Source organism: Thunnus maccoyii, chromosome 8, assembly GCF_910596095.1.
Source record: "Thunnus maccoyii chromosome 8, fThuMac1.1, whole genome shotgun sequence".
Classification (NCBI taxonomy): Eukaryota; Metazoa; Chordata; class Actinopteri; order Scombriformes; family Scombridae; genus Thunnus; species Thunnus maccoyii.
The window spans coordinates 34,734,868-34,757,259 of NC_056540.1; the positions used below are offsets into that span (position 1 = coordinate 34,734,868).

The 22,392-nt window shown below is 39.0% G+C and overlaps 2 protein-coding genes across 2 annotated transcripts in view; both read right to left on the reverse strand.

Moving 5' to 3' along the window:
- Positions 1–2,732, reverse strand: part of abca1b (ATP-binding cassette, sub-family A (ABC1), member 1B) — a 66,482-nt gene extending 63,750 nt beyond the window's left edge. The window contains exons 1-2 of the mRNA XM_042418352.1: positions 2,714–2,732; positions 2,245–2,316 (exon numbers count right to left, since the gene is read on the reverse strand). Of these exons, the coding sequence (XP_042274286.1) occupies positions 2,245–2,303 (59 nt within the window). The 5' untranslated portion in view covers positions 2,304–2,316; positions 2,714–2,732. The remainder of the gene's footprint in view (positions 1–2,244; positions 2,317–2,713) is intronic.
- Positions 1–22,392, reverse strand: part of LOC121901528 (NLR family CARD domain-containing protein 3-like) — a 481,268-nt gene that overhangs the window by 458,786 nt on the left and 90 nt on the right. Inside the window, exons 2-4 of the mRNA XM_042418364.1 lie at positions 22,185–22,352; positions 21,982–22,101; positions 19,837–19,915 (exon numbers count right to left, since the gene is read on the reverse strand). Of these exons, the coding sequence (XP_042274298.1) occupies positions 19,837–19,915; positions 21,982–22,101; positions 22,185–22,249 (264 nt within the window). The 5' untranslated portion in view covers positions 22,250–22,352. The remainder of the gene's footprint in view (positions 1–19,836; positions 19,916–21,981; positions 22,102–22,184; positions 22,353–22,392) is intronic.

Consider the following 22,392-nt stretch of genomic DNA (forward strand, 5'->3'; position numbering starts at 1 on the left):
AAACACTGAATAATGCAGGAGGTACATTAACACACACACACACACGCACACACACACACTAACAGTAACACACACACACACACTAACAGTAACACACACACACACACACACTAACAGTAACACACACACACACACACACACGCACGCACACACACACACTAACAGTAACACACACACACACACTAACAGTAACACACACACACACACACACACACACAGACGATGATGATGATGAAGATGAGATCAGCTGTGAATCTTTGATCAGAGGCTGAGGATCAATCAGCTGATCAGTGAAGCACATCAATAATAATCTGCAGAGCTGCAATGATTAATCAATAAATCAATCAACAGACAATCAATCAGAAAGTATTAATAGAATCTGATCAGCCATTAGTCCATTAATCAATTAGTTGCCAAATATTAAATGAATCATCAACTATTTGATAACTGATTGATCGTTGTGAGTCATTTCTTAAGTGATCAATTCTCTGGTTGCAGCTCGTTAAATGTGACAGTAAACTGAAGATCAAACAAGACGTTTGATGACGTCGTCTTTAGGAAACATTGATCACCATTTTTCAACATTTCCTGACATTTTATGGACCAAATAATTAATCAATGAATGTGTAAAATACTGGACATATGAATCAATAATGAACAATGTTTAGTCGCAGCTCTACTGAATTGATTTGTTTGACACTAAACTAAAGCAGACGTGTGCAGAAGACGTCAGCAGCAGATATTCTAACAGTTTTACACATGAAGTGATTAATCAATAATGAAAATAATGTTTAGTTTGAGCCTAAAACACTTCAACACGCTGCTGAGCTGCTTTACATCAGTGCTGATAAACATGTGAGTCTGTCGACGCTTCCTTCACTTTACACTGAAACACATTAAACTTCCTGTAATAATCCAGACTGAATCCGACCTGCAGCCTCCAGCACAATAAACACAATAAACACAATAAACAATAAACACAATACACACAATAAACAATACACACAATAAACAATAAACACAATAAACAGCACTTTATATTCTACTGTCACACTTAAAGGCTGATTCATGTTCACAACTTCATACAAACAAAAACATCTTACTGGAAGTTGGAGACAGAAAATATCTCTAAACAATCTGGAAATGTGTCAAATAATAAATGTGTCTTTAATCAGATTTAATCAGATTTAATCAGATTTAATCAGATTTAATGAGACTCAGTTTAAACTGAACATTGAGCTGCTGCAGCAGCAGAAACACGAACTGCGTTATAACATGTTACTATATTATAACATGTTACTATATTATAACATGTTACTTTATTATAACATGTTACTATATTATAACATGTTACTATATTATAACATGTTACTTTATTATAACATGTTACTATATTATAACATGTTACTATATTATAACATGTTACTTTATTATAACATGTTACTATATTATAACATGTTACTATATTATAACATGTTACTTTATTATAACATGTTACTTTATTATAACATGTTACTTTATTATAACATGTTACTATATTATAACATGTTACTATATTATAACATGTTACTATATTATAACATGTTATTTTATTATAACATGTTATTTTATTATAACATGTTACTTTATTATAACATGTTACTTTATTATAACATGTTATTTTATTATAACATGTTACTATATTATAACATGTTACTATATTATAACATGTTACTATATTATAACATGTTATTTTCTTATAACATGTTATTTTATTATAACATGTTACTATATTATAACATGTTACTTTATTATAACATGTTATTTTATTATAACATGTTACTATATTATAACATGTTAATCACATGTAGCTGAGCACAGTAAACAGCTTCATGTCTTTTTACTTCATTAAAGAATCTTTTAACTTTCACCGAGTTTTGGAGCTTTTTCTTCTTCTTCTTTCTGTTTCTGTGAGTTTTTAAGGAAACTTTAGTTTTTGTTTGAGAGATTTACGACACAGAAGAAGAAAAGAAGCGTTGAATAGAAACTTTACTGGAAACTGGGCGAGTTTTAACTCCACTTTTACCGCTGCTGGTTTTACTGGAACTGACTTTAAACCCAGTCACATCCGAAACACCGCGAGACACGGAGAATACCTAACAGGTTAAAAGTTACTGAATGAAGTAAAAATACACGTTAAACAACTGAAACACGTCATAAACACGTTATAAACACGTTATAAACAGAGCAGATGAGGTTACGTACCGGTGTCGGTGTGTCGGTGTGTCGGTGGGCTTCTCTCCTCCTCCGCTGTCTCTCAGCATCTGCAGCTCTGATCTGCAGCCGCGAGACAAAAACACACCGGAGTCGGTATTTTTTTTCCTAGGATGGCGAAGTCATGACCCGCCCTACATCGCCTCTGATTGGCTCTGATTTTTACCCTCACCTCAACCAATCACACTCCTCATGCCCGAACCCAACTAACGAAGGTAACGAGTACTAGCCAATCAGAGGCAGAGGAGGGCGGGTCATGACTTCGCCATCCTATGAAAACAAATAACACACCGGAGTCAATGGGTAACAATCACACACGCTACTTCCTGTCTGAAGTTTCACAGTAAAGGTAACAATCACACGCTGCTTCCTGTCTGGAGTTTCACAGTAAAGGTAACAATCACACACGCTACTTCCTGTCTAAAGTTTCACAGTAAAGGTAACAATCACACACGCTGACCGTGACGTCACCCACTGGTTAGTGGACTCCATGGCTGCCAGTGAAAAGTTCCTCCCATCATCTTTTCCTGACCAGTTTTCCTTGACCTCGATGGAAAACGTCACAAGGTCAAAGAAAGATGTGAAGGAGAATTCATAAACATACATATATACAAAGATATTTAATTACAAAGATATTTAATTACAAAGATATTTTAATTACAAAGATATTTTAACTCCCCCTATTGCTCATTTAATTAACTTGTCTTTTAAACACAGCTCCTTTCCTGATAACTGGAAATGTGCCGTTGTCACGCCTATTTTAAATCTGGAGACCTTGAAACCAGTAACTACAGACCAGTAAGTATACTGGCAGTACTCTCAAAGGTTGCTGAGAAAGTTGTCATTGAACAACTGACAACATTTCTTGATACAAGCAGTTTTGGTCTACATTGTTTGCAATTTGGCTTTAGAGCAAATCATTGCTACCTTGCACTTAATAGAGCAAATTAAATCAAGACTTGACAAAGGAGGAGTAGTTGTTGCTGTATTTTTAGATCTGCGTAAAGCATTCGACACAGTCAATCATGATGTTTTAATATCGAAACTCTCTAAATTTAACTTCTCATCTAGAGCACTGGCATGGATGTCTTCATATTTATCTAATAGGAGACAATGTGTTAAAGTTGGTGACACACTGTCCAGTAACATGAAGTGCACAATGGGTGTTCCACAAGGGTCAGTGTTAGGTCCCCTATTATTTAGCATATATATTAATGATCTCCCTCAACAGTGTCATGATGCAGAGCTACAAATGTATGCAGATGACACTGTTGTGTACACACATGCAAAAACAGCTGAGTTAGCTGCTGCTAAGCTAACGATTGAATTGTTATGTTTTTCTCTAAGACTATGGTACAACATCCTAACGCTGATATTCTCATCAAAGGTGAAATAAGTGACGTAGTTACTGATTTTAAATATCTTGGTGTGACACTGGATCCAAATTTGAACTTTAAGAAACATGTTAAAAAAACAGTTAAAACCATAAAATACAACTTAGCAATTTTTGACATATTAGAAACTGTCTCTCTTTGGACGCTGCAGATATTTACGCAGCTGTGATTCTTTCCCAGATGTCTTATTGATCACATGTTGGGGGCAGGCTGGAGAAACAGCCATCAAACCTCTTGAGTCCTTAAACAAACAAACTCTAAAAACTCAATGCATTTCCATCACTTCTGGTTCTGGAGAAATACAATTTACTGAGCTTTGACAATTTTAGATTATTCTCAAATTTGTGTCTAGTTTATAAATGTTAAATGGTTTGTCCTCCTCCACTATGTGACTTTGTGTTCACTCGCTCAGTAAGTTCTATTAGATCCTCCAGAATATCCTCTATACATGATTGGACCATTTAATCACACTGCATCTGGACAGTCAGCTTCCTCTGTGAAGCCACAACTCAGTGGAACCTGATGATATGAAGAACTGCAGTTCAATCAGTACATTCAAAACCATAATAACCTTTATAATATAATAACCAGGTCCAGTGGTGTCTGAACATATAAACTGTGTGAAACTGAAGTGTTGGAGGAACAGAAACATGAGCGTCTGCTGCCACCTGCTGTTCACTCACAGCATCACATCCTGTCAGAGGAGGAGCTGTTTGCTTCACTCACACTTTAAAAACATGAAAACAGGAACATTTAGGCTTTAAAAAGAAATGAAGATGTTTGAAATAATCAGATCCAGTGGTGTCACTGAGCCTCAGCAGCTCTCTGTGGATCAATAAACTCCACCAGTGTTCAAATACAGAGACAGTGTTGCTGTGAAGAGAATCACTTATTAAACATATTTATATTTACAACACAATGACAACAAAGTCTTTTAATTCACCATCAGAAATCAAACTGTCTCTTTACAGCGTGTCACCATTAAAACCATTAAAACCAGTTTGTTCTTCCACTCTCACATCAGCAGTTTGACTGAACCACATCATCTATCTTATGTGATGCACATTTACAAAGTTTACACAGTATATCAGATATGTTGTAAAGTTCCTTTGATGTATTTTTAGACTTTGATTATGTATCTCACAGTGTGTTTGTAGAACATGAATCCAATCGATCAATCTGATCAATAAACACCATCAGAACTCATCATTTTTGAGTCGCTCTGACAAAAACCCAAAAAAGTTTTACAGTCGATGTAAAAAATCAAAACGGACTTTAACTGAGGTCAGTTGTGTCGTCACAGACTGTCTGAACTTTAAAGATCCTCTGCACATGTTTTAAGAATATAAAAATACTCTGCTTGGAATAATAATGTGTGTCTGATGTCGGTTTTCCATGAAAAAAGATTAATTTATTAGTTAAAAATTCTTCAAATGACATCTCATCCTTCATTAAACATCCAGAATGTGTAAATATTTAAATATGTTTAGTTTGCAGAGTTGAACTGCTTCACTGTAAAGTCCATTCTCAGTGTTTGTGCTCTGGAGGCTTCAAGTTTCCACATCACACTTGTGTAAGTCGCATACTGGACCATGATTGGCTCCAAACTGGTTGTGACGTCATCAATCCTGCAGGTGTTAAACTGAGATTTAAGGTGAGCTCAGAGAAACAGAGAAGAAGAACATGACAGTCAAGAAGAAGAACAACATGTTTGAGTGGAGGAGACTTTAATGAACTCAAGTGTTTGATGTTTTGAAGCAAAACGGTTCTGTTGAATCAAATCAACATAAATCAACAAAAGTTCATCAAGTTTTCTGAAATTACAGGTTGTGAAAATGACATTTTGTTGATGAAATGTTTGTCAGACAAATGAAGCTGATAGTTGTAATTATTGTGGATTGATCTTTTATTTCATAGCACATAATCCTTTTGATGTGAGAGAACATGCTGTTTATCTTTGATTGAAACCAACTTCACTGTATGAAGACAAGCAGCTCTGTTCTCTGTCACAAACTGTTTCATCCTGTAAAACTGAAACAAGTTTCTTTAAAGTTCATGTGTCTGCATTGATATTAATGCTGCTAATATCCATATCAATCCAGACAGAAATGATCAGAACAATGTTCTTCCAGACACTATGTGTAGGATGTGAAAGTTAGTTGAGTTTGGCTCCATCTGGTGGGAGGATGAAGAACGACTGTGTGTCAGACAGAATGTTTATCAGCCTCCAGATGTTGGAAATATTGTTGAAATACCTTCACAGTGTTTGTCTGTCTCTCTTTGTATTTTAATATCAGGATGTTTGTCTGTCTGTTCAATTCATTTGATTTCCATGAAAGCTGCAATCAGCTGCTGTTGTTCTACTATCAGTCCACTAGATGGCCTCGTGATGCACATGTGGAGGAATTTACAGCTGTGTTTCATGTCAATTACAAGTCAGTTTAACTCTGAGTGGCAGCAGGTGACTAATAATATTTATATATGACAGAACAGACTGAAGATGCTGGAAAACGATTCTTTGTGCAAATATATTCCAAATCTTTACATTCTGCTGTTTTTTCTTCTTGTAAGGATGGAAAACATTTATCAGTCTGGAGGTCTGAGACTGACCCATGGAGAACCTTCCTGAAACCAACATGCATCAATGAATGTTAAAAATAAAGAGTCCTGATGTGAAACAGAGCTGAGGATAATTAGACCTGATCCAGACTGTGTTGGACCTGAACAGACCCAAACAGAGAGAGAACATCCGCCCTGACAGCAGCATGATGCTCCATTAATTCACTGAGCAATGTTTGAGATCTTTGTCAGTAAATATCACAGAGCAGAACAAGCTGCACACTCAGATGTCTGTGATCTGCTCAACACATTTCTCAACAGATCTTACTCTTCTTTTACACATTTTAAACTGAATATATTGTGACTGTCTCTCTCAGGAGTAAACACCTGTCCAAGCATCCAACTGGATTCTTCTTTTGGATTGTTTCCATGGTTACGTACTCATTTTGCTCCATTGTTTGTTTGTAATACATTATTTTGGTGTATATATTCAGGGCTGTAGCCAGGATTTTAGAAATACCCACAATACAACAACATAAATAATATGTATCATTATTTAGATTTTATTCATGTAATTATCCAATTATATACTATATTATATACATTTTATTAAACATGAAGGACTAAATGTTTCTAAATGTCCTCCACACTGCCAGGAATTAATCATGGTGGAGAAATACAAAATCCATTTATAAGATATTTAAATAGTAAATTAAAAGAATTAAATAGAAACATAGTAGATAGTAAAAAGTATTTGCAGATAGACTATATTAACATCTTGGATCATAAAGTTGATGATGAGGATTTGTGTTTATAGAAAAAATAGAGGAAATACAAAAGTGACTTGCAATTATACAAAATAATACAAAATAACAATAACGGCTATGATGATAATAATAATACCAAAGTGGAATCAATTTATAGTGAATATTTAAATGAATATTTACACAGAAACTGAAACCAAAAACATAAAACCTCCTTTCAATACAAACTATTTTCAACAAATCCAGATGAATTAACCAAAGGAATAAACAGTGACACCTGCTGGCTTTAATCACACATGACAGCTGAGTGCTGATGATGCACAACTTATTTAGAAACAGTCAATGAACAACAGCTGTCAGACTGAATGTGAGCTAAACACATTAAACTGACACTTTAAACAGTCCTGAAACTGTCAAATACCTTCAATCTACTATATGAAATTAGATATGAATTAACATGCACACACACAAAAATAAATGGAGAAAACTAACATCGGCTACTGATCATCATGAACTTTATTCTCTACACAGGAACTAAATAAACACTCCAGAGAAAAACTAAATACTTCCTGTATGTCAGAAACACACAACAGCTCCTGGACTTCTCATCTCTAATGCTGTGTTCACATCATATGGGATGGATGGTAGAGGCGGGAAAGATTCCCATGTTTACAACTCGCCAGCGTTCATGTCACACAACAAATCAAGACGGCTGCATGATTACAAAGTTGGTGGAATGAGGCTCAAAAATACTGTTATTGACAATAATCCACCATATCCAGTAAATATCAGAGCTTTCAGCTTTTCCACTTCATGATTACCACTTGAATGTTGACCTGAACTCTATTTACAAGTCAGAATCTCATAATTAGCATAATTCCAATATGATGTGAACGCAGCATAAAAGCAGCCACACTCCAGCTGCTGAGCCTCAGCCTTCACCATTAGAGGTGTTCATTTAACCAGCCAATAGGAGGCCTGTTGTTCTGACCATCATTTGTCATGTGATCTCTAAATAAGTGAAGGAATCAGGTAACACAGTTACTATGACACTACTAGAAGAACTACAACTAAACATTGTGAAGATCCCATTCCCATTATCCCATTACAGTTCAAGCCTTTCTAATACACTAACAACAGAAAACAACAACAACTGGACTCAGTTTATCATTTGATTCATTTTACAAACAAACTGTCAATCATGTGGAAACCATGTTTACATTTACAAGCAGTGAGAGATCATGTTGGTACTAAATACCATCAGCTGTGTGTGATCCTGTACAGACTGAACTATCTGGTCAGCAGTGAGAAAGTTTCTCTAACAGGAGGAGACTCTTCCTCCTACAGACCACACAGAGACACTGAGGAATCAGGCCAGAGCCCAAACCCAGCATACAGAGGCTGAGTGAATGTGGTGTTGAAGGTGTGGAGGTGGATCAGTGTGTCAGAGGAGACTCTGTAGAAGGACAGAGTGCCAGCAGGACAGTCCACATACACTGCTACTCTGTTAGAGACAGAGGAGGAGGACGAGGAGGAGGAGGAGGAGGAGGAGGAGGAGGAGGAGATGGATGTTGATCTCTTATTGTGACGGACAGAGTAACCATCATCATCGGAGCACTTCAGACTCCAGGACTGATCATTCCATCCAAACGAACAGTCATCACTGTTTCCTTTCCTTCTGATTCCTCTGTAAGTCACTGATATATTAACTCTTCCTCTCCACTCGACCTCCCAGTAACAGCGACCAGTCAGATCATTTCTGCACAGCAGCTGAAACCAGTAATCAAACCTGTCTGGATGATCAGGATATGACTGATCCTCCTCCACATATGTCACCTTCCTGTTGTTGTCAGACAGTTTGAGGTTTCTGTGTGCTGTGTTTGGATCCAGTGTGAGTTGACAGAAATCTGATGGAGAGAACGAGACACAATACAGCTGCAGTTATTGATCTATCATCTGTTTGATGATGACATCATCTTCATCCTCAGTAGGATGTGAATGAGTGATGTCACAGTTTGAAGTTTGCTTTGTTTTCATGAATGAAATGAAAAACACACTTACACTTCCTCAGACCTGGTGTCAACCATCGGACTCCAGCAGGCTGCAGCCTGAAAGGAGGAGGGGGGTCAGAGCAGCACGTTCTCTTTCAGCATGCAAACATGAACATGATATTACTGCTGCTCCATTATGGCAAAAACCATAATCACGATTATTTAACACGATTACTCGTTGACTTTGGAAACATCGTGCATCTATTTAAAAAAACAACTTGTCTTTTTAACCGTGGATTTCCTTGAACAATAACAGATGCAGACCAGGGTTAGATGCTAGACTTTTCTGACGGCCAACATGTCCGTTAATATTCCAGAATTCCGGCCATATAGAACAACTAGCGGACATATGTTTAAATAGCCATATAATATCCTACATTTAAACAGCAATAAAGCACAAAAACACAAACTATGATCCAACAAATGTATTTTAGTCAGCAGAATGAACTCTTCACACACTTTGTGAACTGAGCATATAAGCAACAATAATAAAATAAAACTAATATCCTTGCTGTTGTTAATTGAATGCAGCCATGCGGGCAGCCTGCAGCTGCAGCTCCACCACCTCCACCTGCCGCCGTCTCCCTGAGCCGCCTCTCACCGGGGCCCTACGGGGAAAATTAAACCTCCTACTGATCAATTACATGTTATTTAACCGTGGAGCTCCGGGCTGATCCGTTTGTTTCACTGTGTCAGTGCTGGATGTAACGTTACCTGAGAGAAAACCGTCAGACTTTTCAGAGTCATAACAGAGTCTTAACAGCGGAGGCAAAACCAAACTTTTAATAATATAAGTTTATATTTAAGTTGTCTTGGCAACATATCTCATAGGTCTCACAATATTATGACATTTGACTGTTAAATTCAGACACATTCATGCTGTGAGGAAGACTCCGCTCTGTCTGTCTCACTGCGCTGGATTTATAACACCAGACAAAACCAGAGCATCATTGTGAAGCAGAATGTGGCAGAATAATCGATTTATCTCGATTATCTTGTTTTCATAATCGTTGGAAGACAAAATAAAACTTGATTAATAGAGCAGCCCTATGACATCACTGATCCTGATCACACTGAGGTGCTTTGCTGTTGCTAGGCAACACAACCGTCAATCACCTGAGTGCAGGTGAGCTACACATGAACAGCAGCTACATTCAGCCAATCAGAAACAGGCGTCTCAAAGTCAAATCATGTTGACAATGACACTTTTTCTGGTAACGCTTTATATTACAGCCTGAAACGTACAGTGTAATTACTCCGTAGTTATGGTGTAATCTTTTCTACTAACGGTGTACAGAGAGAGAGAGAGAGAGAGAGAGAGAGAGAGAGAGAGAGAGAGAGAGAGAGAGAGACATCAACCACTCAGGTCTTTACACCAGGACCACCTCAGCTTCAGGACACATGCACTCAGAAAATTAGACCAAACCAAATTATGATGAAAGAAAAATAAAAACACAGAGATTACTGGACAGAACTAACAAAATCCCAGAACAAAATGGAAACATACGTAACCCTGAACAGAGAGACACTGTGACATCCTACCTGACCACAGCGTCTGATAGAAAACTGAGAAGAACACTGACTAAGCACAGACTGACTGAACACAACCTGGCAGTGGAAGAAGACACAGACAGACCTGCTGCCCAGAGAGGAGACGTTGTGTTCTTACTGTGACCAGAGAGCTGCACTTCTTAACTCACTGCAACCAACATCAAAGTATTACAGACCAATATTTTACAGAAATAATTAACATAATGTTTTACTGTTTGGATGTTAAAACCTGTACCTGCCCCTGTTTGTACTACTTTGTACAATGTGCTTTGGCAACACTGTACTTTAATATGCTCATGCCAATAAAGCCTCACTGAACTGAAATGAACTGAGTGAACGAGAAATTACACAAGTGACGTCACCACTGTCACAAAACTAAATTACACAACACGTAGTTCCGACCAAGCAATCTGATTGGTCAACTGGACATTTAGAACGAGCTTGAATCAGCATGACAGCACACCTAGCCGTGCTCAAATGAAAAAAGCCTCATCACTAAAAATATCACTCCGCCATTCATTAGAACTACAGACCGTGACGTCACGCTAACAACATCAGTCACTTCCGGGTAGACGACTGGTGGTTGATTTGAGTTGCGGAGATTTGTGAACTTTTTCTTCTGTTGTCATTTTCAGCTGTAACTGTAACGTGTGAAGATATATAGTTAAACACGGTGGTCCGACCTATCTGATGTTTCTGCTGGCTTTATTTTATGTACTGTGTTGCTTTGCTAGTGTCTGTGGTTTGTTTTGTTTTGTGGTGATCTGCAGTGAAAACCCGGAGCGGAGTTTGAGTTGTCTTTCTTTTCTGTTTGTGAAACTGGATTGAACTGAACTGATTAGGAGTTGTGGGGAAAACAAAACGGATCCTTTACCGAGTGGACTGAACTCTGAGAGACGAGTTACACTGACACATACTGAAAAACTCTTCATCGTTACCCTGCTCCCCCACACACAGCAAAACTCAGCCATTTTCCCTTCAGTTGAGAGTTTATTTCAGTTTCTACTCCGGCTTCCTCCATCAGCTGTGCTGGTGACACGGCGCTACTAGCTTAAATATATATGTGAAGTTTGCGGACGTAGTAGCTAAATCTGTCCATGGAAAAATTATTTTTTCAACGGATATCTTAGTTACAACGAGATTGAACTAGCAAAGCAGTTTTGTGTTTATATGTGAGGTATTTATTCAGTTTGGGAAAAGCCACGATCTCGAGAAAGCATTAGCTCCAGTTGGCTGGTTGACTCACGACAGTGATGCGGTCAGGAACGAGGCGCCTGACCGCATCACTGAAGCACAACCTCTCTGTAATATTGATTAATTAATAATGTGATATATCATCATAAGCCAACACAACCAAGCTCAGAACAAATGAGCCTACAGAGCCATAAGCGAACAGCAAAGAGGAGGAGGATACTAATCCAATCTGTGACTTTATGACAACAACCTCAGTAGATAAGCATGGACACACTGACACTCGTCACCATCTATATCAATCGATCCAGCACAACAATATGACCAATTCACGGACCAGAACCACCAAGGCAGGATGATAAAATATGCTTTCACTCACCAGCTGACGGCCCAGAAAAGGACAGCATGGCGGTTTTTCCTCCCGGCAAACTTCACCACGTTAAACCCGCGGTTAATTTTACCAGCAGTTTGAGTGATGACAGTATTCCGTGGCTGGTGGGCTCCGAGGCGCTTTAATTCCAGTTTCTCCTCCAAATAAAGAGTTTATACCCTGTGCTCGAGTATGAAATCCACTTTATTTTTATTTTAAGTTAGCTGGCGTTAGCTGAGAAAGTCTCCCCTCTTTCTGGTCGACTGTAAATTGTAACTGTAAACAGCTCGCGCTGTAGCCGCACTGCAACGTCATTTGAAATATCTCACAGTTGATTGGCTATCTGTCTGACAGAGAGCTATCTGATTGGCTATCTGTCAGACAGCGAGCCAATCAACTGTGAAATATGAAATGACGTTTTAGTGTGGCTAAAGGCCGTCTGCCCCACTGGTCATCAATTTCATGTGATCTACATTGAATACACTAAAACACTCTGAGCATGCGTATTCATATTTTCCCACATACAATACACATTACATTGTGAGAGAGGGGCTAGCCCCACATTCAAGCCACTAGGCCCGCTGCGGACACGAAATCAGGAAAACGCAGTCTGAGGCAGCAAGGCAGGGAACAATTAAAAATGAACTAAAATCCTAACATATATTATATAATGCAATTTATGAATATTCTATATTCATAGATAATACATTATAGCAGATAAAAATTTGAAAATTGATAACATCACTTGTTTGCGCAGTTCTTTCTGGCTGTGCCCTAATGACCAGTCGCCAGTGGCAACGTTGTATTGTATACAGCCACGCCAATAAAACCAATTTAATTGAATTGAGAGACAGAGACAGAGAGAGAGAGATAGATAGATAGATAGATAGATAGATAGATAGATAGAGAGAGAGAGAGAGAGAGAGAGAGAGAGAGAGAGAGAGAGAGAGAGAGAGAGAGAGAGAGAGAGAGCAGTTGGCAGCAGGTGCATTTAAAGGCTAAATGACTGAGCAGCAAGATGGATGGTGGAAAAAAGAGGAAGGGTGGAGCAGAGAGGGAGAAAAAAAGAAAAGCACTTGCAGGAGATGCTGTTAAATGCCGCCAGGTTAGTCAGTAAATAAACATGCTAGCTAGCTAACATAGCTAATGTTACCGATGTGTCATCGTCCCTTGTTAATGTTAAAGCAGCAAACAAACTGGACAATCAGCAATAAAAGTGGTAGTTCCCTTTCTAATTTCCTCAAAAACATTGATGGCATAATTGGCATATCTAGTCAAGTTAATGTGGTCAATATTATTTGAAAATTAATGCATTATGGTGAAAATTTCAGTCAGTGAGTTCATGCTTTGAGCTCATAATTTGAAATTACTAAGACAACACAACGTCTTCTGTCACTATTCAGGCTGCTGTAATTTGTTGAAACTTAAAGATCTGTGTTATTCAATGTTTGTGTTGGTTAAAGGGCTATTTTAACCATTGATGGGTAACTGTTAGTGTCTATTAGTAAACTGAGGAGGGTATTGTGCTCTTGCTCTGTTCTTTGAATAGGTGGAGAGAGAGTTGTTAACTGTATTATATTGGTACATTAAAAGATATGCTGTGCTGTGCTCTTGCTTTTTTTTCTTTTTGAAGGTGGAGAGAGAAGCATTGGTGCCACAGTAGTACAGAAGCCCACTATTTCAGAGCAACCTGCAGGTACAAGACATTTTCTATTTTGTTAGTATATTGGTTGTTTATTTAGTTATTTATTATTTAATAAATATTGGTTAAAAATTAGTCCTTCTGTCGTATGATACGCATCTTTGGTTCTATTTGAGGTTCATAACAATACATTGTACTAACCAGTTGTTGGCCCATTAGTTTGTTATTCATATGCACTAAAATTCACCAGAATGCAGGAAATCAAGTCTTTGTAACTAATATTTTCCTAGTGGGGACCCTCAGACCCCCCACTTAAAAAGTGACTTGACTGGGGCTATATTTCACGCTTTATTTCCCAGCCTGAATGATTTTCCCAGTCCGGCCCTGCTGCATACCCTGTACTTACCCTGTTATTACATGTAACAAGGGGGGAACTATCAGTGCTTTAGATGACAGCCTGCACACCCTGTAATTACCCTGTAACTAAATGTAACAAGGGGGGAACAACCAACATAACTTACTCTGTAACTACAGAAGACAATGTGAAAACAGCTTTACTTGCCTCAGAACATGGCAGAACAAACTAAATTAACTACACAGTTTGCAATCAGAAGAGTATATGAACCATACATATGCGTTCTGATTCATACCTCATGTTTTATCTTTAGCCATATTTATATTAGCTGTAGTTATATATTTATTTCGTGGGATGAAAGGAGACCATGCACAGAGCTGAAGAAAGGATAAGCTTGCACCTTGAGGACTCCAAATACTGGACGAAAACAACTGCCAGGGAGAAAACTTTCAACATTTTAATGACTTCAACATGTGTTTACACACAAGTGAGTAACATCTTTGGTGGGTGAATTCTGTCCGCCAATGGTAGGCGGAGCCAAGATGCCATAAACGAGTGTCAAGTGATGAAGTTTGCTGGTGAGGTGAATGACAGCTGAGTCTTCAGAGGCCGACAGCATCCATGAAAATACACTGTCCCCTGGACCTTTGTTCTGAAGTAAACCCACAAATTCACCCTGTAGTTATTTTAAGTATCCCAAAATGAAAAAGGAGCAATGTGTTGTGGCTGTTTTATTGGTAATAAGGTCATTTTGAAATAAAATCACATCAGATTTATTAAGTGCTGAAGAAGTCATCACTCCATCTTCCCTGAATGTCCAGATTTTTGTTCAGTTTTATGGTCATACTGTACCCTGTAATAACATAACAGGTACCTAGTAGTTAAATAATAACGAGTATTAATTCTCTCTAAATTCTTCCCAAATTTCCAGATTATTGCTCAGTACGTCGCACATACTCTGTAATAATAGAATAGGTACCCGGTAATTCAAGAACAACAAGAATGCAGCAGAGATCATATAATGTGCTGTAGGTAGTTTGCTTGTTGAAGTTACAGTGAGCTGTCTAGACTCACTAATTCATTTGGAATTGATCCTGTCTTTAATTGAGTGAATGTTCAGTCACCTGTTGATGTTGTGTGATTAGTGAATGAGTGTGCAGGAGGTGTGGCTGCTTGCTTATGAAAATTTCTTCAGTTGATTTTGAAGCTGAGTCGTATATTGAGTAATAAGCTTAAAGTAACTAGAATAACAGGTGTTGACATGTCAGCTTTGTAGATTATGTTTTGTATGTCCTGCATATAAATAAGAGTGTGTAAGTCATGTATTTGATACATGCATTAATAATTTCTGATGTGAACCTACACTTTTAGATCTGTGAATGTTTTAGTGTTCATTCTCTCTAGTATTCAGCACTGATCTGTTCCTGCATCACATTATAAGCTTTGTGGTACTTTATATATTTCTGTATACTAAGAAAATACACAGGAAACACGTGTAAATCATGTGATATGTTGTCTGTTTTTGATGAGAACATAAATCTCTTGTCACAATAGAACAATACTATAAATTTGAATTTCACTTTGTGGGTAAAATGACACATTCAGAACCACTCCATGGCTAAAATGAGCTTCTTTGTTTAGAAACAATATGTATATGCTAAATGTCTTTAAAGAAGCATCCTTTTCACAACTCAGGGGTTTTTCTTTTTGAAAGCAAATTGTTTTATTGCCATATAAAATTGCCCCCCACCCCTCTGATTTCATTGGGTGGGGGGCAATGATATAGTATGATGCAGTTTGTTGTAAGATTCCATGTTGATTTTCCTCCTGTCCTCTGCATTTTTTGAGTCACCAGCCACCAGTGATAAATATATATTGGTAGCTACTGTACTGGTACATCGTTAGTACAAAAGATTACACCTAGCTACGGAGTAATTACACTGTACGTTGCGGGCTGTAATCTAAAGCATTTCCCTCTTTCTTTTCAGACTCAGCAGTTTGTAGTCTGGACAGATGCCAGGAGTGTTTAAACTGATTCACACTAACAAACCTGTCCACCTCTCTGTCCATACCTGAGAGTGTCCAGTCTCCAGTGTGGATCCTCCAGTCCAGCAAACAGCAGCTTCTCTCCTGAAGCTCCTGGATGATTGTAGCTCAAGTCAAGCTCTGTCAGATGGGAGGGGTTGGAGCTCAGAGCTGAGGCCAGAGAAGCACAGCCTTCCTCTGTGATTAGACATCCTGACAGACTGCAGACACAAAATGACACACGTCACATGATCTGAGATCATGTGTTTATTACTGTCATCACCAATGTGTTTCTGTGATCTTTAGAGTTAAACTTAACACTTTCAGTCACTACTTTTCGATTCAAATGGCTAACCACTGTAACACTTTTATTGTGAAGTTGTTCCAGCTTCCTGTAACCTTAGTGAACATGATGTTAGGGGCTGCTACCTTGTCACTGCATAAAAATAGGTCTAAATAATAGAATAGTAAAAGAAGAAATAACCACAGTGAGCTGACTAGATGAAGAGCTGCAGGTGACAGATGCTCACAGTCGAATACAGGACAATCCCAACTAATATGGCATATAAGGACTGAATGTTGTGGAAAAACAGTAAGGAAATATTTCTGACTCTATTCGGTTTCAGGAATCATCCAGAGTTTTAAGTTTGTTTGAAACAAAACATGAATTAATTGGTGGTTAACCACAGCTAGGATGCACTGTTATATCACCATGGTGAGTAAAAATCACTATCATTCCAGCATAGATAATGTTCTGAAATTAAAAGAAACTATAACTATTAAAAGTCTGCTCACTGAATAACTGTCTCTATGTGTTTTACTTTAGGCCAGTTACACAGTTCTTCATTCAGTTTTTGGATCTTAAAACTCCTCTCTGGTATTTCAGGTTCCAACAGCAGAGACAGAACAAAACTAATAAAAATATATAAAAAGAAAGTTATTCACAACTATAAACACATAACTGGTCTGAAAATAACTTGAATAGAGAAAAGTCCAGGTGTTTATCTCCTCATAGAAATTACAGTTGAAATGGTGATCAGTTGAACAGATTGATGAATCCTGACCTGAGAGTTTCCAGAGTACAGTGTGGACTCTCCAATCCAGCAGACAGTAGCTTCACTCCTGAATCCTGAAAGTTGTTGTTACTCAAGTCAAGCTCTCTCAGACTACAGGACTGGGAGCTGAGAACTGAGGACAGAGCTGCACAGCCTCTCTCTGAAAGGTTACAGCCACTCAGTCTGAAGAGACAACAATAAACAATTGGAAAAAATATTTAATGAAACATTTATATTTCTCTTCTCTTTGAATATCTTTTCAATAAATGAATCAATAAATAACTGTCTGTGTACTTACAGAGCTTTGTTGGAGGCTTTCACCACTGGCATCAGCCTCAGAAGAGCCTCCTCTGAAGCAGAGTATTTCTTCAGGTCAAACACATCCAGATCTTTTTCTGATGACAGTAAGATGAAGGCCAGAGCTGACCACTGAGCAGGAGACAGTTTATCTGTGGAGAGACTTCCTGAACTCAGATACTGTTGGATCTCCTCCACTAGAGAATGATCATTCAGTTCATTCAGACAGTGGAACAGGTTGATGCTTCTCTCTGCAGACAGATTCTCACTGATCTTCTTCTTGATGTACTCGACTGTTTCCTGATTGGTCTGTGAGTTACTTCCTGTCTGTGTCAGCAGACCTTGGAGGATATTCTGATTGTTCTGCAATGAAAAACCCAGGAGGAAGCGGAGGAACAAGTCCAGGTGTCCATTTGGACTCTGCAAGGCCTCGTCCACAGCATTCTGGTAGAAGTGTGTCTCTGCAGATTTGTCTTTTCTTGTTTCAGACTTCTGGGTTGTTGTTTGTGCTTCTGCCAGCAGATTGACTCCAGAGTTGATGAATGTCAGATGGACATGAAGAGCAGCCAGAAACTCCTGAACGCTCAGATGGATGAAGCAGAACAACGTATCCTGGTACAGCCCTCTCTCCTCTTTAAAGATCTGTGTGAACATTCCTGAGTACACTGAGGCTGCTTTGATATCAATGCCACAACCTGTCAGGTCTGATTCATAGAAGATCAGGTTGCCTTTCTGCAGCTGCTCAAAAGCCAGTTTTCCCAGAGACTCAATCATCTCCCTGCTCTTTGGACTCCACTGTGGATCTGTCTCACGTCCTCCATCGTACTTGACCTTCTTTAGTTTGGACTGAACCACGAGGAAATGGATGTACATATCAGTCAGGGTCTTGGGCAGCTCTCCTCCCCCTCTGCTTTTCAACACATCCTCCAGAACTGTAGCAGTGATCCAGCAGAAGACTGGCATGTGGCACATGATGTGGAGGCTTCGTGATCTCTTGATGTAGGAGACAATGCTGCTGGCCCTCTCCTCATCTCTGAATTTCTTCCTGAAGTACTCCTCCTTCTGTGGGTCAGTGAACCCTCTGACCTCTGTCACCATGCCAACACACTCAGGAGGGATCTGATTGGCTGCTGCAGGCCGTGTGGTTATCCAGAGGCGAGCAGAGGGAAGCAGTTTCCCCCTGATGAGGTTTGTCAGCAGCACATCTACTGAGGTGGACACTGTGACATCAGTCAGGATCTCATTGTTGTGGAAGTCCAGAGGAAGTCGACACTCATCCAGACCGTCAAAGATGAACACAACCTGAAACTCTTCAAACCTGCAGATTCCTGCTTCTTTGGTTTCAGTAAAGAAGTGATGAACAAGTTCCACCAAGCTGTACTTTTTCTCTTTCAGCACATTCAGCTCTCTGAAAGTGAATGGAAATGTGAAGTGTATGTCCTGGTTGGCTTTGTCTTCAGCCCAGTCCAGAGTGAATTTCTGTGTTAAGACTGTTTTCCCAATGCCAGCCACTCCCTTTGTCATCACTGTTCTGATTGGTTCATCTCTCCCAGGTAAGGCTTTAAAGATGTCTTCTTGTCTAATGGTTGTTTCTGGTCTGTCTGTTTTCCTGGATGTTGTTTCAATCTGTATGACCTCATGTTCATCATTGACATCTGCAGTCCCTCCCTCTGTGATGTAGAGCTCTGTGTAGATCTGATTCAGAGAGGTTGGGTTTCCTGCTTTAGCAATCCCCTCAAACACACACTGGAACTTCTTCTTCAGGTTAGACTTGAGTTTATGATTAAACATATCAGGAGATTCTGTATGAACAAACAGGAAACAGAATCAATGAATAAATTAGTATTAGTAAATATTTCAAAAGACTATAAAAATATTTTCCTCCATCATTAATGTCTCAATTAGTCAGCATGTTAAATTTTTATATAAATCCTCTTACTGTTCTGCAGACGGTCAGCCAGCTCCTCCTGCTTCATTCTCCTCAGGAAGTGCAGTGTGATCTTCTGAAATGCCTCTCTGCTGCTCCTCCTCTGCTCTTCCTCCTCACTGTCCAACACCTCCTCACCCTCCCTCTGACTCTCTAAGCATTCTGGGTAATCTGAACTCAGAACCTTCTGCATCTTCTTCAGCTCGTTCTTCACAAAAATGACAATGTTCTCCTCCAGGTGCTGGAACAGAATACTATATGAATGACACAATCAAACTGAAATCATGAAGCAAACATCAGATCCATGTAGGACAGACTGACAATCGACTGGTCTACAAAGTGCAGCATGGAGATGGTTGTGAACAGAATGGATGTAAAAGTAGTTGTTGTACATGTACAGACCCTAAATATGGAGTCCAGGTGTGGTTGATGCTGCTGGGCAGACTGACCACTGGGAACCTCTGAGCTCTCCTGGTCCACTCTGTGGAGGAATCATGAAGAATGAGCTCACATTATGTCTGCCCACACAGAGACAAACACAGGCTAAAGGTCCATCAAGTGATATTTGGATGTGAACAGAGAATCAGATGACTCCCTGTAGTGGTAAAGCTTTACTAGTCCTGCTGATCCCACTGAGAATCAACAGCTCAGTCTGTTTGTAGCTTTCAGCTCAGTGTTTTGCTTCATCAGTCAGTTTGGTTTAGTCCCAACAGCTCTGAACAACCCTCCATACAGCTCTCCCTCCCTCACTGTACACTGCTGAAGTGCCCTGGAGCAAGGCAGCTACAACCTCCAGCTGCTCCAGTGGAAGTGCTCAGTGTCTGCTTGTATCAGACGGGTTGAACTGGGCAGCTCCCAGTATGAAAATGACATTCAAGTGTGTGTAAATGAGAAAGTAGGCAGGTGTCATGTCTGAGGTTTTTGAATGTCTTGTGTTTGAGCAGGTTGAGGAGTATTTAGTCAGACACAGTTTGTTGTGTGAGCTTCAGTCTGGTTTTACAGCAGCAGACTCTACTGACACCTGTCTGATTCATTTGTTTGATTTTATTAGTCAAAACCTTGATGAAGGAAATTATGCTGACTTGCAGAAAGCCGTTGACAGTGAATCATTCTGTACTATTGTCAAAGTTACAGTGCATGGTGTTTGGACATACTGCTGTAAAATGGTTTATTTCTTATATGACAGGAAGAACTCAAGTCTGTGATGTTGAAGTGGTTCTATCAGAACCTCAGGATATTACATGTGTGGTGCTGCACGGTTCTATTTTAAGGCCTCTTATTTCTTATGTATATAAATGATACGACAGCTGCTGTGACATGCAAGCTGCTGCTGTATGCTGATGATTCTACATTACTGGTATCTGGGAATGATGTCAGTGAAATTCACAACTATTAGTAATGAATCAGAAAGTGTGAGAGAGTGGCTCATAGATAACAAGCTTTCAATACATTTGGGTAAAACCGAGTCAATCCTGTTTGGAACAAAGACGTCAAGAACAAATACATTGAAAATCTTTTGTAATGGAACTGAAATTTTATTATATTATGTCTAATACTTAGGAATAATATTGGGCCAGTCACTGTCCTGTGAATCTGTTGTTGATAAAATATTATCTAAGAGTGGCAGCAAACTTAAGTTCCTGTTTCACAGACTAAGACTCTTTTTAACTTTTCTGTTAAGAAACTTCTCATGTCCTCATTGGTACAGCGTCAGTTTGATTCTGCCTGTTCTGATTGGTTCAGTGGTTTGACATTTAAATTTAGGAACAAACTGCAGGTGATGCAAAAATAATATTATTCAGTATTTATTAGATGTATCCTCTTTAACTCATGTTGGGGATGAATTCAGAAGTGTAGGACTGCTGCCAGTACAGCTCAGAGTAGAACAACAGAAGCTGCATCATATGTTCAACATTATCAATGGGTTTGCTCCTCAATACTTCACAGATAACAATGGAACATAGTCAGCATGGCTATAACACCAGGGCCAGTGTGTGTTCATATAAAGTCCCTCCAGTGAATAATGTAGCCAGAAGTTGCTTTTTTTAAGCTGCTGCCGTGTTGTGGAACAGCCTCCTGTTACACATCCAGCTGTTAAAAATGAGAGGAGCTTATAGAAGTCAGGTCAGGACTTATTTATGGAACATGGTCACAGGTTTATACTGAAATCTGCAATTCCATTTTTACGTCAGCCATCAAATCGTCCTTGTTGTACTTTTTTACGATGTGGATGTTTATTATTTTATTTAATTTTTGGTGGTTTATGTTGGAAATGAGTGTTTTCACTTTAACATGTTTTTTTATGTCTGTAATATATAAATAAATCATATCATGTCACTTATCATATGAACAACTGAGTTCAACACCATGAATGTCTTCCAGGAGAGACTGTCTGAACATGTGATCTGTTATCTCCATATTTAAATGATTATCACGTCTCCTCCCTCTCTATGAAAGCCGGCTTTTCACTGACTTGGTCGGACAACACGTCGTACAAACCAGTTCTTTTCTAGCATAACGCGACGTTTACTGTCAGTTACAGCTTACATCTGATCAGCAGATGGAGGTTCTCCTTTAAAACCAATGAAACCATCCTTCGACTGGTCGCTCTTAAAGGACAGACAGCTGGGTTCAGGTCCAGGAGAGTCTGGTCTCTGCTGTTGGATCCTGAAACAACAACAGCTCTGATAAATGTGCATGTTGGATAGAAGTGAAAAGTCTGTTCAGTCTTTGCAGCTTTACATTCTGACCTTCCATCAGCAGGTTGTCCAGGTTTAAACTTTAAAGGTTCAATCATGGACCTGTCACTCTTCATGGACACACAGCTGGGTACAGGTTCAGGTCCAGGTCCAGGTCCAGGTCCAGGTCCAGGTCCAGGTCCAGGTCCAGCAGAGTCTGGTCTGTGCTGCCTCTTTGTTCTTCAACACAACACACACAGAGCTCTGAGTGTGAATAATG